This window comes from Polypterus senegalus, chromosome 12 (genome assembly GCF_016835505.1).
Source record: "Polypterus senegalus isolate Bchr_013 chromosome 12, ASM1683550v1, whole genome shotgun sequence".
Lineage (NCBI taxonomy): Eukaryota > Metazoa > Chordata > Cladistia > Polypteriformes > Polypteridae > Polypterus > Polypterus senegalus.
The window spans coordinates 72,800,167-72,818,613 of record NC_053165.1 but is presented as its reverse complement, the minus strand read 5'-3'; the positions used below and the strand labels follow the sequence as shown (position 1 = coordinate 72,818,613).

The window sequence follows — 18,447 nt, the reverse complement described above, 5'->3', positions numbered from 1 at the left end:
CGTAAGGTGACCACGTTACCGAACCGCGCCGGTCTCCTCGGCTGACCCTGTATGCCTGCGTCTGTTTTTTCATTTTTCTCTGGCGCTGTTTTTTTGTCGAGTATTGTAATGTAAAAACGGATTGACTTCTCGTCTGTTTTTGATCAAAGCGGATTTACGCGAAGGTTGGGAGAGAAGACGAAAAAAACGAAACAAATCGACCAGCTGCTTACGGCGCAACGCCACAGATAAGCCGAGGAGACGAACAACGGGGGATCCTCCGGTGCGGGGTTTAGCTGGGGCATTTCTCTAATGAATGCCCCCACCCCCTTCCCCAGCGCCCCGCATCAGCTGACAGCCAGGTGAACGCTTGAAGCCGAGTGTCGCCTTTTTGCGAGCCTTTTGACGGAACATCCATTTTTACATCTCTACGGAGGAGACACTGCGCCGTGTGTGTGTGTGAGAGAGAGAAGGGGACATCAAGACAAGCCTGGGACACAACATGCCGCAGCGATTAACACCCTGAAGGGATCACGCTTAACGGTTCCGTCGCCGCATTTCTTCATTTTTTAAAGGGGTGTTTGTGGTGGTGCGGCGGCTGGTAGGTGGGGTGTTATGATGGCGCTCTGACTCGAGAACGAGAGGCAAGCGGAGCGGATACCTGCAGGAATAAAGAAAGAAAGGGGAAAAAAATAGTGGGAACGATTTTTGCATGTTCTCGAGGAAATAAGAACATCGACAGGGGTTTCGATTGTCCAAGCCCACCTGCACCGAGGCGCTGTGCCCAGTCGCTTAGTGCCACCTGTTTCTTTCTGGTGGCAGTTCAGCGCTATATCTGCAATCGCTAAGGTGCGAGGAAAGCCTGCCGGACTTCTCTGGATTCTCACCGCTGTCTTTCGGAGCCTGCAGGGAAGTTTGGATTTTTGGACTCACACGGACAAGCGGAGATGTTCCCGGTGGGATTTGTCTGCTGCAAGGTGATCTCGTGAAAGAAAATCAAAGGGAAAACAATTAAGACATGCTGTCCGTGGGGTACCCCTCACAGAACCTGGCCCGTGTGGTGGTCTGGGAGTGGCTCAACGAGCATGGCAGGTGGCGACCCTACAGCGCTGCAGTGTGCCACCACATCGAGAACGTCTTGAAAGGGGACCCGCGGGGCACTGTCGTCCTGGGGCAGGTGGACCCCCAGCTGGCTCCTTACATCATCGACCTGCAATCCATGCACCAGTTCCGACAGGACACAGGTGAGTGGCTTCGTTCCTTGCACGTCGTGTTCTTCAGTGGTTTTCTGTGATTTTATATTGCTTTGCTTGGTATCGTGTGTATAATGGTGTGCTCCGTGAAAGGCGCTATACGAATACAGACTGATAGCTTTTTTAAAGTAAACTGTTTGTATCTGGACTGCCTAATTAATTCATTTCCTACCTGGGGTGGACGGGAAGCATCCTTTTCCACTTTTCCTACCGCTCCTAAAAATAAAGCTGCTAAAGCAGTTCTTCAGAGTGATGTCGCAGGGGAACCATTTTTGGTTCTCAAAGAACCATCCACATGAAGTTTCCAAGAAGAACCTTCCTTTTTATTTAGATCCATAACAGATTCTGTAAATTGATAACCAATTTGTGAAATCCCAATGGGTTCCAGATTTTAAAGGACTCTCACAAGTCAAGTGGCTTTATTGTCATTCCATCCATAACACTGGCTAAATTTAGGTTTACTCTAAATTTTAGCAATCCTGCTTGGGAGCCTACCATACATTAAAGATTTCCATGTCATCCATATATTAGGAACTTTTTCAAATCTAAAGAACCAATATTACACCAAAGACCCCTTCCCAGAATGAAATGTGTCTCTGTCAAGCAAGAGTTTGATGAAGAATCACACAGCCCAGTAAATAGCCATTGCAGATCTGTTACTTGTAACAGTGCAGGTGCTGTCCAGTTGTTCCCAGTGTGGATTTGCGGCATCCCCCTGCCCCTTTTCACCAGGCTTTAATGCCATGAACACACTTTGTAAATCCATTCTGCATGTATATAGCATGACAGGCAGACATCATAGTGGAGAGGACTGCTCCATTCAGTCCTCATGATTGAAAGCTGGACAAGAAAATGGACGAATGGACTGGAATTACTGTAACTTGACGGAGGGTGAACAAATATGTGAATGATATGGTCAATTGGCTGGAACTGTCATAAAATATATTTTGGTGAGGCGAACCAAACTCCCTCTTACGCAGTATTATTATTGCATTTCTTAGCTAATAGTACTAGGACCCTGGTTCCATTTGTGCCCTAAGGTTGTCCTCCACAATGGACTTGAGCCCAGAACAATTTGTGCATTCTGGAAGCAACCAGAATTCATGCCACCACTATCAAGGGTCAAGTAGAGGCAGGTATGGCTGCATTACACAGATTGACAATCCTGGTAGGAAAGTGTATTGTCACAAGGGAGGTGCTGTACTACTGACAGCAGGAGGCTTTGCAACACATTCATCCTTTTACCTGAATCTGCTAATCTGATTCAGGGCCACCACAACAGCTTTGGGTAAATGGCAGAATCTGGTCCTGGATGGGGTGCCAGTGTTGGGGAGAAAGTTGTGCCTGCCTCTGGTCACCTGCTAGTTGCTGTAAAGACTAATTAGGTAGGTGGTTCAAATCCTATCAGCGACAGACCTGAAAAGGCTTACAAAGTGTTGTATTGTGCCTGAAAAGAGCCTTGTTTATGACATTCTGTGCGGAAAGGCTCTCTCTCTCTCTCTCTGTACAGTGTATATATATATATATATATATATTTTAGAATTAGAATTAGAACAATCTAGACGAGAACAGGCCATTCAGCCCAACAAAGCTCGCCAGTCCTATCCACTTGTTTCCTCCAAGAAAACATCAAGTCGAGTTTTGAAAGTCCCTAACGTCTTACTGTCTACCACACTACTTGGTAGCTTATTCCAAGTGTCTATCGTTCTTTGTGTAAAGAAAAACTTCCTAATGTTTGTGCGAAATTTACCCTTAACAAGTTTCCAACTGTGAGAGATAAAGCCAGTTAGAAACTGGGGATGATTAGGGGGTCAGAATATACAAAGCCATAGCTGGTAATTTAGCCAGGACATCAGGATACTGTTTAGGAAGGATATCCAGGGATCTTTTATGACCACAGAGAGTTAGGACCTTGGCTTTATGTCTCCTCTGAAGGATGGAGCCATTTGTACAGCACAGTGTCCCTATCAAAACACTGGGGCATTGGGATCCATGCAAAGACCACAGGGTAAGCGCACCCTGCTGGCCTCACCAACATCTCTTCCAGCAACACTCCAAGCTTTTCCTAGAAGGTCTCCCATCCAAGTACTGGCTGTTTCTGAACATGCTTGGCTTCAGATGGATGACCTCTTCTGAGGCACAGGTGGTTTCCCTGCAGTCCTCACCACTGTGTGACCGTTAATGGGTCTTTTAACTTGCCAAAGCTCTCGAGAAAGAGTTAAGAAAGCTGCTGTCTTTTATGTGTAAAGAGCATAGGTACATTGTTCAGTGTACAAAGGCAATATGTAACACAATAAGCACATCAGTTCATTCCCCATTGTAGTCTCGTCGTGTGACACTGAATGAATAATTTGATTTGCTTAGGCTCAAAAACAGAAATGGGAAAACAGTTACACTCAACCTGAAAAAAGGCTAAATATGGTGCTTAGTGTGGAAAGGTGATATAAAAAGCCAAAAGGTCACAGACTTACAGTGTGACCCTGAATGAATAACTTTTTTTACTTGCTAAGGCTAAATTAAACTAAAGAGATGCCATTTCATTCCCCACAACTCTTGCTGCGTGACTCAGATTTAGCTATTTCATTTGGGATGTCTTACAAAATGGAAATACACCACCAATTGTGTTTTACCAATAAAGAGCTACATTTCCCCCTTTGGGGAAAAAATAAAGTACAATGTGTATTCTGTAAAGTTTTACTTTTCTCTTGGGAACAATGTTTATCTATATATGATCAGGCTTTTTCAGTTGCAGACCCAAAACTCTGGAACGATTTGCCGTTGCAGGTTAGGCAGGCTCCTTCACTAGCTGTCTTTAAATCTTATTTAAAAACACACTTTTACTCTCTGGCTTTTAACCTAGTATGAGATGTTAGCTATCTGTATACTTTTTTATTATGAATCTCTTCAGCTCTTATGTGTTTCTGTTTCATGTACAATTTGGTTATTGTGTGTCTGATATGTTGGGTTTTTATTGTACAGCACTTTGGTCAGCCTTGATGTTGTTTTTAAAGTGCTTTATAAATAAATAAATAAAATCTACTATATGTATCTATCATATTGTTTCATTCCTATCTATCTATGAGCCTAGGCATGGAAAGTCTCTATATTTTAAACTGAAATGTTGTTTGAGGCCTCACCATTAACTCACTTTTTGATTTTAAATGATTCATTATTACATGCTGAGGCTGACAAGTTAGAAATACTAAAACAGTTATAGCTATATCACTATGGAAAGTCTCTGTGTAAAACCAGACAGTCTTTGGTTTAGTTCCCACTACTGACCCAAAGGATCCCTCAATGAGTCACTGCGCATCTTAAGGCCTACAACACCCCTAAGAGCCTAGAGATGGTATTCCATTTGGAAAGGTGCTATATAACACTGAAGTTCACTGCATTAATCACCACTGACACAGCCACTGACGCACGGTATTATATACATTATTAATTTCAGTTGGTAAACCTGTTTTAGAAATTTGATTTAATTCGTACCAGACTTTGAAAGTTCCTTTGAGTGGTATTCACCATGACCTGAACTTTATACCCTAGAGTTAATGCACTAGTGCTTTGGAAGTTATTTTAGATTATTGTTTTAACTGAATAGTTGTTTTATGTGATGAGTCCCCTTCTGCTCCATATAGCATCCTATACAGGCAGACATCACCACTGAGCGCTTAACAGGAGCAAAGGAGACAGCAGGCCAACTGCTGGAAGGCCGCCAAACTAAAACAAAAGCCAGGCCATATTAAATTGGTGACAGAGCAGCAAGATTTGAAGCTCTGGCATTGAACCAGGCATAGCAGCGGGCAGCCTGAGTAATTGGTTGCCCTTCATGGCTCTAAATCAAGGATGGAATGGATTTTAAGTCACATCCCGCTAGCTAATATCCCGCCTGCGTCCCCCCAGTTGTGTTTTACTTTTAATGAGAAGGTTCTGGTGTGCTTGAGGTATGTCTTCACCACACCTTTCAATGCAAAGCAACAACTGGACAGCTGTTTGTGACTCTCTAGCTGGATGCCCAAAGCCATCAATGGTGACCACTGGGATGTGCGAGTGTGCCAACTTGTTTCCCATTTGTTCCTGTTTTTAGAGCCTTGCTACTTCTTGTTTTTTGTTTAGAGATCATTTAGCTGATGCTTTGAAATTAAGTGCACTCTGTACACTACTGTATGTGGTATAGAGTAACAAACGCCAAGTCCACTTCAGTGTTTAGCAGGGTTATTCCATCCTCCAATTAGCCTTTCTTATTATAGAGGGTCTTTCAGTATTTTTTTTTCGTAACAGCCAACAACTGATAATCACGTCAACTGGCACATCCATAAAATCATTCAAATTAAGTGTGTAATTTTTGTTCGTCCATGTATTGATTTGCACCCAGGGCTCAAGGTCAGGCCGGGTTTCATGAGGGCTTCCTCTTTTAAGAATTACCTGGATCTCACAAAGAATCTGGATAAGACTTTGGGACAGCTTAGCTATTAAATAAACAAACAAACCTGATGGACTGAATTGTCTCCTGTTACTGCTCAAATTTCTTAACTTCTTTACTCTTGCCCACACTTGAATCCCTGTCACAATGCACCATCATTTTGCTTTAAGTCGTAGGTGTGGAATGTGTGTGTATATGAGAGTTGACAACCAATGAGTGCTCACTTTGGACTTCACAAACAGAAGATAGACTTGCGTCTCTAATGTTGTGTGTTTTATGAACTTTGACAGAATGAGGAAAAAGGTTCATGCCTTTGCACAACTCCAATGCAATCAGGCAGCATGCTGTCAGAAAACATGAGTGAATTTGCGATACTTTTGGAAATGTGAAACAGTGCTACGATGTTTCATTTAATGTGTCCTCAGCCCCATCCTCTACACCCTGTTCACCCACGACTGTGTCGCCTCCCACAAAGATAACATCATCCTAAAGTTCGCAGACGACACCGCAGTGATAGGACACATCACTGGTGGGGATGAGGTGGCCTACAGGAGGGAGGTGGCCAGTCTGGTGTCATGGTGTGAGGACAACAACCTCACTCTCAACACAGACAAGATGAAGGAGATGATAGTGGACATGAGGAAGGAGAGAAGACCTCACCGGCCACTGTTGATCTGAGGGCTTGAAGTGGAGAGGGTGAGCAGCATTAAATACCTGGGCATCTACATCAGTGAGGACCTCACTTTGACACTTAACACCACACAGCTGGTCAAGAAGGCTCAACTGTACTTTCTGAGGAGGCTGAGGAAGTTTGGTATGTCGACTAAGATCTTTGGCAACTTTTACATCTGCACTGTTGAGAGCATCTTGACCACCTGCATCACCGTGTGGTATGGCAACACTACTGCTATGGACTGCAAATGCCTGCAGAGAGTGGTAAAGACTGCTGAGAAGATCACCAAGACCCCACAGCCCTTTCTGCAGGGCATCTACAACTTCAGAATCTGAAGGAGAACTGCCTCGATCCTCAGGGACCCCACCTGCCCCCCAACACGAACTGTTCACACTTCTACCTTCAGGCAGGAGATATAGAGTATGAAATGCAGGACTTCCAGGCTAAAGAACTCATTCTTCTCCAAGGCCATTAGACTCCTAAATAACTGACAAGAGTTTATAACCGTGGTGCACCTCATTCTATCTACCTCACATATCTGTATTTGACTTGATCATCACACACCTACCTGCACATTACACTTTATACTTCTATTCTGTTTTTATACTTTATGCTGTCTCTGTTACTTATAAGCTATTTCCTATTTATTAATTACTGTATGTATATCTTTATATGTTGGTTTTGGCATTTGGTGTGAACAGCAAAGAAATAATTTCATTTTACAGGGAAATGTATTTCCTTACTGTGCACATGTCAATAAACTTTGAACTTTGTCATCCCGTGTAATTTATAGTTGTGTGATCTGACATACTCAAGTGATGAGATCAGCAACTGCAGTCGTCAAGTCTGACATCCCCTCCGACAACAATTCAATATAATGTGAGGATGGCTTTTAGAAGTCTTACTACTGGCATTTCTTTAATGGGATATGCATGCTTGGCTGCCATGGCAACAGACAACAAACACTTCCGATTCTCATTCCAATGTAGAGGATTGGATGAGTCAAATGGATCTCCTCGGATGGATCACCTCTCTGAAAATTGCAGGCAGAATACAGTATAATTTTCTTTTTTATTATTATTAAAAAGGCATGGAATTATTATTATTTTTTTTTTTGTAAAACAAGATTTGTTGTTACTTTTAATTTGCTCTGTGTCCTGCATGGTTTTCACACATTTTCTCCATGTCTCTGTGCTGATTCTTCAGTTTTTTCTCCTATGTCTCCACAGACATGCTGGTTGAGTTACTTGCTGATTCCCAGTTGGCCCTGTTGTGTGTATGTATATGTGTAAGTGTGAGTGGACCTTGTGGTGTTTGATGTTGTCAAGACACATTGAAGCCCAATGGCTCTCCATAACTCAAACTGAGTTAAGCGAGGTCTACAAGGTTAAGTGTTGAGAGCATCCCACATGAAAAAATTTTAAAGCCCTTCACAAGGGTAGTGCTGGAAAATCATGTAATTACCAGTGGTGGAACTGTGCCTGTCAATGTGCTGTTTTATATAGTGCCTTTCATAGTGAAATCTGTGCAGGTGTAATGCTTTTTGGATCTTTAAAGCATGAGACCTGGTAGGTGAAGGGACTTTCTTACAGCATTGGGACTGAACTGGTGATAATGAGATATATAGTTCTCCACAAGGTTCGTTTTATTCTTTATCATATTTATAAAAAACACACACATTTCAAATTCAAATAAATAACATTTAGAGGTCACTCCATTTGGCGGTTTTTATGCTATATCAACTGAACAGCAGACAAGTGTTCCACACTTGTTGGTCTACATTAGCACTGCCTTTGAAGTTGGAAAACTCTTGCAATGGTTGGCAACCATTTGAAGAATAAACTGTTTCTGTTTCTTGTCCTTTGACAGTATGTCATTGGAATTGTCTATGACTTATTATTCCTCTGTCATGGATGCCAACAGTTCACAAAATGCATTAAAGGTTGGATCATTTGTCTACTGCTCTGGTTGTTTCTTGAGAAACAGCTGAGACCTTTCTTTGCCTTTTTCCATAAGGACATCAAAGAAGAGTGTTGCATTTTCTGTTACCAGATCCTTTAGCCATTCAGATTCTTTTGTCAGCATACGTCAAGGAATATCTGCTAGAGGTGGCCACTGCAGGCTTTGCATCGTCTTTTCTTTTGATTCTGCTGAGACTCTGTCATTAAAAAGGGCTATGACTGTCAAATGCTCAGACAAAAACCAGAGGTACCTTGAAAATGCCACATGTACATTACTGGAAACAACCTAATTTGGGTAGGTCTTGAAGAAACAATATAAATTTGATGTCATTGAGAGGAGCTGGGATTGTAAATGGTGCTTCATTCCACTGTCAAACAAAACCAAAACTGACAAACCAAAGAAAGTGTGTGATAATCTTGGATTCATGTGCAAACATCCTGAAGTGAACTTTAAAAAGAAACATGTTCAACACGTAAGTGTCTTTTCTGATCCACTTGGTCTGATGTGTGCCTTTGTGTAGACCAAGAAACAAAAGAGACACACCTAGACATTTCTGATAATTGTCCCCTGGCTGCTGTGCTTCAAGAGCACATGAGAGGTAGTCAAGCATTTCGCATCGCAGTTTGCAGATTACTGAGTCCTCAAACAGGTCATCTGCAGCCTATATATTTTGATTTACTGACCGCCATTCTTTCTGAACTTGCTTCAGCAGTGCAGTAGACAGACATCCTGTTTGACCCAATAAACACGAGAGAATGTTTGGCAGCACTACTCCCATGATGGGAAAAGATTTCTATGTAGACAGCAAATAAACTAGAAATACAAGAGAAACCCCTGCTTACTGTTAGAATGTTCTTAAAACTTCCACTTATTACCAGAATGTTCTGAGAACTACACCTTTGTACTAGAATGTTCTCAGTTTCATTTGTTTTTACTGTTTACTAATCACTTAGCCAGTTAAGAACCCTGCAGAAGGGTAAACATTTTCATAATGGAGCAACCTCTAAATATTTCACTATCAGGCCAAAATTTCACATGTAAGCAAGCTATCCCTAATGGACAAAAATAATCTGTATGGAAAGATGATTTTACATACACCAACTCTTTGTGTTGGTTTGAGGACCACCTTAAATATATATTTGGCCCCTGGTTCAGTCCCCACCTCTGACTTTCTTAGTGATTCTTTTTTTAAGCACTCACATGGTAGAAATAGGAGCAAACGCCCCAGTGTATATGCTTGAAGTGGCTCGTGATGATGTTAACTGTGAAAAGGTGCTAAATACTGTAAAATTAGCAGTGTGCTAGTTCATTCTCCATCACCGATAGGCTGTGTGAGTTTATGTGTAAGTATTCCCATTTAGAAATGTGGACAAAAATCTTACCTATATGGGCAGACACTATACAAAATGACGAATCTGCTGTCCGTTTCCCTTAAAGCGAGTTTAATTTACGAGGTCATTTCTCTTCCCAAAGTCCTCGTCATAGAACTACAGAAACAATGACAATAGGATAAGGGGCACTATGGTGAGGTGCTACTCACTGTTTGAATCTAAACGTGCTTCTTCACACTCTCTTGCACCACTGTTGTTCTGTGTTTGTTTCCTGTGGAAATAAAGTCAAATGATAAACTTAATTAAGAATGGAAAATGAAAAGACTGGCAGGATACATGGTGTTTAACGTTGCAGAACATTGCGCAGGGGGTCCTCATGTGTCTAAAGGAGCACACTAAGCAGTCCTATGAGGAGCATTATCGTGACAATGAGTCTTCTTCCTGTTTCTCTATATGCACATAATGCACTGCTGGACTCTGCTTGGGCTCACTTGATCATTGATTGTTTGCATGGTGAAAGGCACTATACAAAATAAGGAAGTTTTAAATATCTATTTTTCATGATGTTATGGTGTGGAGATCATGCCTTGAGGGTTAATCTTTGGTCTTTTTTTTCAAACGGGTAGCCAAGCAGGCTATAAATTCAATATGTCCTGCTACACTGAAGCAAAATGGAGATGACCCCTCCTCCTCCTCCTTTCTCCTTGGCTGTCCTCCAGCTCCATGCATGCTTTTTGCCTCCAACAGGATATAACACTTAACATCTTTCACTTGCATTGCTTCACCACCCAAGGTCATTTACTGAGCGAGGACAGAGTATGACACAAGGCCATCGTCACTTTCCTCAAAATACCGTGTCATCTGAATGCTGGCGCTGCAGAAACACACCAGTCTGCCCCTTTGTGCCTCCACTGGTGTTGCTGTCAAAGCCAGACAGGTTGTTCAACCATTTAATGCCTTCTGTGATAGAAGCATCAATAAGTGTCAGTATAATTGATGCTGCTCACACAAGGTAGGCCAAGAAGGTAGAACTGCCTACAGAAAAAGAAGATGTAATCATTGTACTCACCCCCGGTGTTTGGAAAAGCTGTAATAAAACGAGCAGAAGAGAGATCTTAATGATGTTTTTATTCTGAGCTTAATTTTGTCGAGTAAAATGTGGTAAGTACACATGATCAGAGGTGCTATATGTTATAGAGACGGAGGTGACGCCAGTTAGTACAAAAAATAAATCACACATATAAATAGCCTCTTTCTGAGCAGGTGACTTTAATTTAGTAATTGCTGAGAACCTTGTCTAGAACACAGCTCGTTTTACAAAATGGTACACAGGTGCAGGTTATATCACGTATGGGTGCCATAGCAATCAGTACCACTTGTCCTCCAGTTGTAAAATGGAGCATGGGACAGCAAAATCCTACTAGGACACTATGTTGTTTTATTGTAAAAAGAAGCTGCTCCTGAGAGAGCTTCATGCCTTTATGTATTGCTGGAGGCAAGAGTAAAGGCTACTATCGCAGAAGACCATTCAAGTCGGACTAATCCTCCCTGGAGAAGGACACAGGTGCATTGTCCAGCAATTCTCAGTCTTGAGTCTGGGCTGCTAGATTAATGATACCAGGATGATGTACTTCCACTCCCCTGACAAAATGTGTCCACAAAGTGGTTGACATGAATAAGCCAGTTAACCTGGTAGCTTATATGCACCAAGATGCCAGAGTTTCACTTAAAAAAAATATATAAGTTAAATGTTTAGGTGTAGGGCGGCAGGGTGGCGCAGTGGTACCGCTGCTGCCTCTCAGTAAGGAGACCTGGGTTTGTTTCCCAGGTCCTCCCTGCGTGGAGTTTGCATGTTCTCCTCGTGTCTGCGTGGGTTTCCTTCGGCTTCTCCCACAGTCCTCAGACATGCAGGTTAGGTGCTTTGGCGATCCTAAATTGTCCCTAGTGTGTGCTTGGTGTGTGTGTGTGTGTGCCCTGTGGTGGGCTGGTGCCCTGCCTGGGGTTTGTTTCCTGCCTAGCGCCCTGTGTTGGCTGGGATTGGCTCCAGCAGACCCCCGTGACCCTGTGTTAGGATATAGTGGGTTGGACAATGACTGACTGTTTAGGTGTAGTATGTGAAGAACGGGACATGTCACGTTACTACATTGTTTAGACAGATGTCCACTTTAAAACTATGAGAGACAGTCAAGGCATATTAAAGGGGAAAACTTTTTTCACTCTCCTTTCTTTAACTTTAGGGGTAAATTTAGCAGATCAAGCCTGCTCCATAGAAACAGGAGTAAGCTTACATTGTGTAAGCTGATTTGTATTTTTTAATAAATAAAATGCAGTTATATACTTTTATATATTTTTATCATGGTGCTCTAGAGTGGCATGCATGGAGCTAGACAGCAGGCAGGGAGAAGGGAAGAAGAGGAGTTTCTGTTAGTGGCATGTTGGCTGAACATCCCAGTAAGAATTTTACTGTACTTTGTACGCACATGACAGTACTGTTACCATTACTACAACTATGCTCAAAGTAATGTACCATCACGTATTACTGCATATATTTTTGGTTTTGGGGTAACACAACACTGTTGTGGTGAGTACTGCCACACTGCTCTGTGTTTCTGTGTTCAGCTTTGTGTATGTCAAGTTTGCATGTTCTCACTGTGTTTATGTCTTTTTATTCCCTCTGGGTGTTCTGGTTTTCCTCTCACATCTTGAACACATGCTCTTGGGTTAATTGGCAACTCTAAATTGATGCAGGGCACTGTAACGGACTGACATCTTGGCCAGAGTTGGTTAATTTAGAGAGAGGCTCCTGCATCCTATATCCCTTTAATGAAGTACATTAGGGTCAGAATATTTATGCATGGATTTGTGTTTATAACTTCCTTACCACTGCATGCACCACTCACCTTTCAAAATGTACAGCTCTGGAGCATGATATTACTGGAACTTTGTCTCTGAGATCCTTCACACCACTTTGGAAAGCAAGTAGCCCACTTCTACTCCATTTTGTCTGGTAAATAAGTATTTGGTTTTAGACAAGACAATGTAAAAAATATCACAGTGCTATCACTGAGTTTCCATATCATTTATAAGTTGAAGCTGTTTGTGTCCATTTTTTTTATTGTATCTCAACATTTGTTCTACACATTATATTTGGGGACCCAACAGGGACTGTAATAATACAGGACAGAAATAAAGCTCTGAGATTCCAAAAGGCCAGGCACACTGGCAACAGGCTACCATCCAGAGCTGGTACTATGCCCTTCTGGAGCATCAATGTAAGTATGAAGAGAAGCCTGTCAGAAGTACCCTGTGTCTTTATTGGCAGCAGGGAGAACCATAATCTCAAACATGATGCCTCCTTGCACCCCATGATAATGTAGCATCCCGGCCAGGGTGAAACCTGGAGGGAAAGTGACTGTTGAGTCAAGCAGGGATGGTGGAAAATGGCGTGAAAGACTAACGTGGGGGATATGATTGATGGTAAAGGGAAGAAAAGGGGGAAGCAACCTGAACACAGGTGGGAATCAGAGGCAGGGATTTGTGGATTGTTCAAGGAGCAGCTAAGAAGGTGTAGAGCAGGGGTGGGCAACATTGGTCCTGGAGAGCTGCAGTGGCTGCAGGTTTTCATTCCAACCCAACTGCTTAATTAGAAAACAATGATTGCCAGTCTCCAACCTTATTTAATTTTATGGCTTGTTAGTCTGCAATGTAATGTTCTCATATCGTAGATTTTTTTTTCCTTCACAGTGAAATCATCCAAATGATTTGAAGCCTAAAACGGAAAATTTTTAAAAAATTATTAAACCAAATAGTGCATGATGAATCCACACAGGTGTAAATGGAAACAAGTTGGAACTGCTGGCTCCTTTGTCATTTGCATCTTATTGCTAATAAAGAGCCATTAAAAACATGGATTGCAGCTGTTTAAGACTGAAATAAGCAATTAAGGGTGGGGAACCTTAACAAGTGAGACCACTAAAATAAAGCATCAAAATGGCACTTGAGCAATAAATGCTTCATCGGCAATAATTGATTTCTCATTAAGAAAGTGGGTTGGAATAAAAACCTGCAGCCACTGTGGCCCTCCAGGACTGAGGTTGCCTAAACTTGGTGTAGAAGGAGAGAGGGTGGAATTCTGCTGGGTACGTGATGGTAACTGTATATTGTTCAAATTCAAAGTAATTAATTTTGCTTTTACATTTGTTTTTTTTTTGATTGTTTGAGTAAACTGTTCTGAAATCCCTTCATTGTCATGCTGTTTTGTTTTTCCTTTTCAAACCTGTCACAGTGACGTCACTATAATATTGAACATGTGTATGGGTGGATTGCCTGACTCATTAATAGAAGGCAGGAGTCCAGGATTGCCCATTAGGCGAACTTCAGGCAAGATGAGCCCTGGAGTTCCCCAGCCACTTCTGGACCCTAGAATTTATAGTTAGGTTCCCCTGGACACCACAAGTCGCAAGGCCCTCTTAGCTATATAGCAACTGAATTCGGTCTCTGGGAAGAGAGGGAGCAAGAGTTCATATGGCAGGAGGAAAAGTGTCCATGAGGAGTGACAGGTGGGAAGAAACAACAAGTTTACTTATCAGAATTAATAGTAATTTTCCAATGTGTCCCACAAAATCAATTCATCTATCCATTATCAATTGTTCATTGCTATCTTTTTTGTTAACTCCTTCACAGTAAATCTTAATTTGGATACAGAAATTACTTGCTCAGGTCTGTTCAGTGTTGTGCGTTTTTAAAGAGAAATTGTCTGCATTACATAGGTGTCTTAATATTTTGTGCGTTGGAAAATATGTTTTATTATGGGAAGCCACATGTTGAAAAAATAGACTGTTTTGACTAACGTTGCAATTTTATTAGCAAAATATTTCATACGCAGATGCAGACAGCTAAAATCTAAACTCAAATCTGTTTATTCTTGCCATGTCTCCAATATAGTAAGACACCATAATCGGATAACGTTCGTAAAGCCATGAAAACATTGCTAATAAATCTTGACGTAGTATCAGTCATAGCATTATTAATACTTATTTGCATACTTACTTTTTATATTTCACTGTACTGCTTCCTACATCAGTTTTTAATGGTGTGATCTGCACGTCATCAACTTTGCAACGACGAAAAAGTCAAAGCGGTCCGAAGCGAAGCCGCCTCTCCCGCTTTCCACTGTGAAGACGCTCGCTGTCACCTGATTGGACAATAGGTCAGGGCTAATTTGGATGCCTCGTGTAGTTCTTCCCAACCAAATCGGGCTTTTCTCAGACAGACATAAATCTCGCCCAATCAGAAGCGTTCATTTAAATCATGGTTTCGCGGTTTGCGCGCGTGTGAGCGTGCAACCTGCTAGAGTTGTATGTTTTACTTTTGCGTTTTCAGAAAAAAAAACTCTAATAAGAAATAAAAAGAATTATCAAAAGAGTGATTTGTCAAACTTTTCTACTAATAGCTGATAGTCTTGCGTGTAACGTTGTTAATTTTATGTGGAAATAAACGCGTGAAAGAAAGCGAGGAGATATTACTTCGGTACGCACTTCGAGGTGAGCTACTCTTCATGAAGTTTTTTTTATAAGGAGTGATATCGAAATGTAATGTTTACTTAAGTGGACATCCAGTTTAAATGCTTGTTGTATGTAACAATGAATTAAATGTTCCTTTAAAATGTGTTGGCTGACAGCTTCAAAACTTCATAATCTACGAAGCCGGTTATGGCGCCTTCGTGCTGCCAGAGTTAATGGAGACCTCAAGAGACAAGTCGGCCTGTTAAACGCGTGTGTTCTGAAACCTCTCAAGGGAATGACTTTTGAATTTTCTCGCTAATGCAGTATTTCACGTTTTCGATTACTCTACACTTTAGGAACATTGCAAAAAGCCCTTCTCTGTGCAGATATTTCGTGTTGCCCATTCAATCTTTCAGACAGTGCGATATGACTTGTAAAACAGGCATTATTGTATAAAGAATAAAATGTGCTTTTTTTGGGGCGTTTTAATAAATCAAACTTCAGTTTTGCAGAGACAGTGACACCACTTTGATGCCATATTGTCTTTCTGTTTGCTCGGACACTTGCCTTGTATTATGTACTGTTAGTATCACTTTGTAAAAACTAACTGATAAAACAACCCGTCATTCTCAAAAGTGCCTAATTCAGTTTAGGGTTGAAGGGTGTGTAGCCTGTCCCAGCAGCATTGGGCACAAGGCAGGAGTCAGTTCTGGATGGGGTACCAGTCTACTGCACTGCTCAGGTACACAAACACAAATGTTGTTTTGGTAATGGAGGAGAAATCCACACAAACATGGGAAGAAGAACATGCTGCTGTGTGGGGAGGGATTTAAACTTCGAATGCTGGATCTCTGAGACATAACCTGTCACCCGTGCACGACTGTGCAGCCTTGCTGTATAAACAAATGGAAATTGAAATAATGGTGTCAAAATATAACAATTTGTAAATGGTAATCAAAATGTTGCTGAAGAGTACAGAATTCTTTACCTCCAGCAGTGTTGTCTTCACTTTTTTTGGTTTTCCACCCACATCCCCAAAGACAAACAGGTTAGGTGACACCCAGTTGGCTCCCAGTTTTGGGTCACTTCAGAGATGTAATTCTTCAAGTTTCTTTTAGGTTAGGACCTGGGTTTTCTCTCCTTGGGTTGCATTTGCAGTGCAGTGTTGGGCAAACAAGTGGCCATCATATTGGAATGCACAGACCTTCCTTATGGCACACCAGCAACAGTTCCTCTTCATTTAGTGTACATCCTAATGAAATGCACAGACCTCCCTGAAGCTCTCCATCCAGCACGGCCTCAACAGCTATTTTTCGTTTAGAGACTCTTGGTTTACCAGGCTTCTCATCCTGTTCCAGTGTTTTTTGGGTTTTTTTTTTTTTCTTTTTTCAAAAGAAATGTAAAGAATGCTCACTTGGCCTCTTTTATTCTTATCTCATTCATCTGGTCACTGCTCAAAGCTTGTAAAGTTAAGTAAGAATGAGGAGTAGCGGTAATATTAGTATTTGCCTCTTGTATTGAAAACAGTGAAATTCTTTCTTGCATGTCCAACCAACATTAAATACAGGGGGGTCCAGATCTAATTATGCAGATCCAGATCGTCTGGATGACTTTGATTTAGGCGGGGACCATTCCAGTTTAGCGCGAAGACGATTCTTCATGTCATCAGTTCACACACTTCTCGATGGTCCAGGATTTTTCAGGTAATTTTCTATGTAATAGATTTAAGTAATAGCGTAATGAAAATGTTATAATTAGATCTGGACCAGCCTATACAGTATGTCAACACTCTCTGACACCATGATAAATAAAATTTATCAGAATACAGCACATTGTTGTAACTAGTAGAAAACAAGAATCACCTACCTGCTGTACTCCTGTATGTATTCCCGTTTATGCTTCCATTACCTGAAACCTTATGGAAAAAATCCTGACCCTTTTTTTTTCTGTCCGTTCATTTACATAAATGATCTATAAACGGATATAATAAAACTGGTTAATTTTGCAAATTATGTAAAATGGTGTATAACCTAAAGTTTGGAGACACCCACAGCAAGAATCAAACATGGGTAGCTGGAATCACACCTGACAATTCTTTAACTCTGCTCACTAAATTAGGTGAAATGGTAGATGATGTAAAATCAGCAAAATTGCTACAGAGGCACCTGGACACAATTCAAGGCTTGGGTGTATTTTGTGGCAGGTAAAAGTTACTGTAAGTAAATGTAAAGTTTTATACATTCAGTGTAAAAATGTTAGATATGAATACACAAAAGGGGGCAATAAATTTGAAAGTACACCTTATGAGAAGGACTTCAGAGTCATAGTGGATGCTTTCTTTTCAACATCCAGACAATGGAAATACTGTAACTGATTAAGAATTTGAACAGGATGTTATATTACATGGAACGTCTGATGTGCAGAAATGTTTTGATGTGATTATATCAAAACCTGTCTAATGCTGTCTGCCCTCAGTGACTGATTGTCACTCACTTGTATTTCATTCTGTAAATGAAAGTCAGAGACTTCTCAACTTGCTCCCTCAAACCTGCAGAGAGCAGGCCACACTTTTTTTTGATGTGGAGGCAGTAATTCTCATCCATTTTACAAACCGACGGAAACTACTCAAGTACTCGGCACGTGTTAGTTACTTTGTGGCCAACATCATCATCCTTGGGCATTGTGAATGCAGGCAATTGAATGTGGTCCACATGTTAAGTGTGCCTTCAAATCCTGTCAATGAAAATAAAGAAAAACAAGGAGGACCAAAATGTTGTTTTCTAGTATCGTCTACCTCAAGATATACCATAAGCTGTCTGAGCATACGGGATTGGTAAAGTGTCTTGAACCTTCCGATAGCCACACAAGGAGGAAGATCTTGGCCAGGATGTAAAGTATATTACAACTCTGGAATCACTCACTGTTACCCATAGCTTTTCCCAGATAGGCAGAGGTGTGTAGTTTCACAGTAACCAAAACACTCCCAATTGCCCTCCAACTTAGTTTCAAAAAAGAAAAAAAAAATCTGCCAATTTGATGGTAATGCGGCTGCCTTCAGAGTAATACAGTACAGGCATTTCTATCCATATCTACACAGCCTTGACATAAAAATTCTCAATTTAGGCTGTCATTTTAGATATAGAACTGAACCCTGCCTAATCACATGCTCCATGATTGACCCAAGCAGGAAGTGCATATGTGTGCATACGTCTTTTTAGGGTGAGTTCAAGTACCTCTTCCAGACCAGTGTTCAGAGACATAAACATGCCATTTTCAAGACTTTATTTAAGCTGCAAGAGTGCTCTGGACAAATTTTGATTGG

The 18,447-nt window shown here is 41.4% G+C and overlaps 1 protein-coding gene across 2 annotated transcripts in view; it reads left to right on the top strand.

Annotated features, from left to right (window-relative positions):
- Window positions 1-592: 592 nt before the first annotated feature.
- dtx1 (deltex 1, E3 ubiquitin ligase) overlaps window positions 593-18,447 on the top strand; it is a 98,455-nt gene continuing 80,600 nt past the window's right edge. For both annotated transcript variants that reach the window (XM_039772246.1, XM_039772245.1), the window contains exon 1: window positions 593-1,223. In XM_039772246.1, coding sequence (XP_039628180.1) covers window positions 998-1,223 — 226 coding nt within the window. In that variant the 5' untranslated portion in view covers window positions 593-997. The remainder of the gene's footprint in view (window positions 1,224-18,447) is intronic.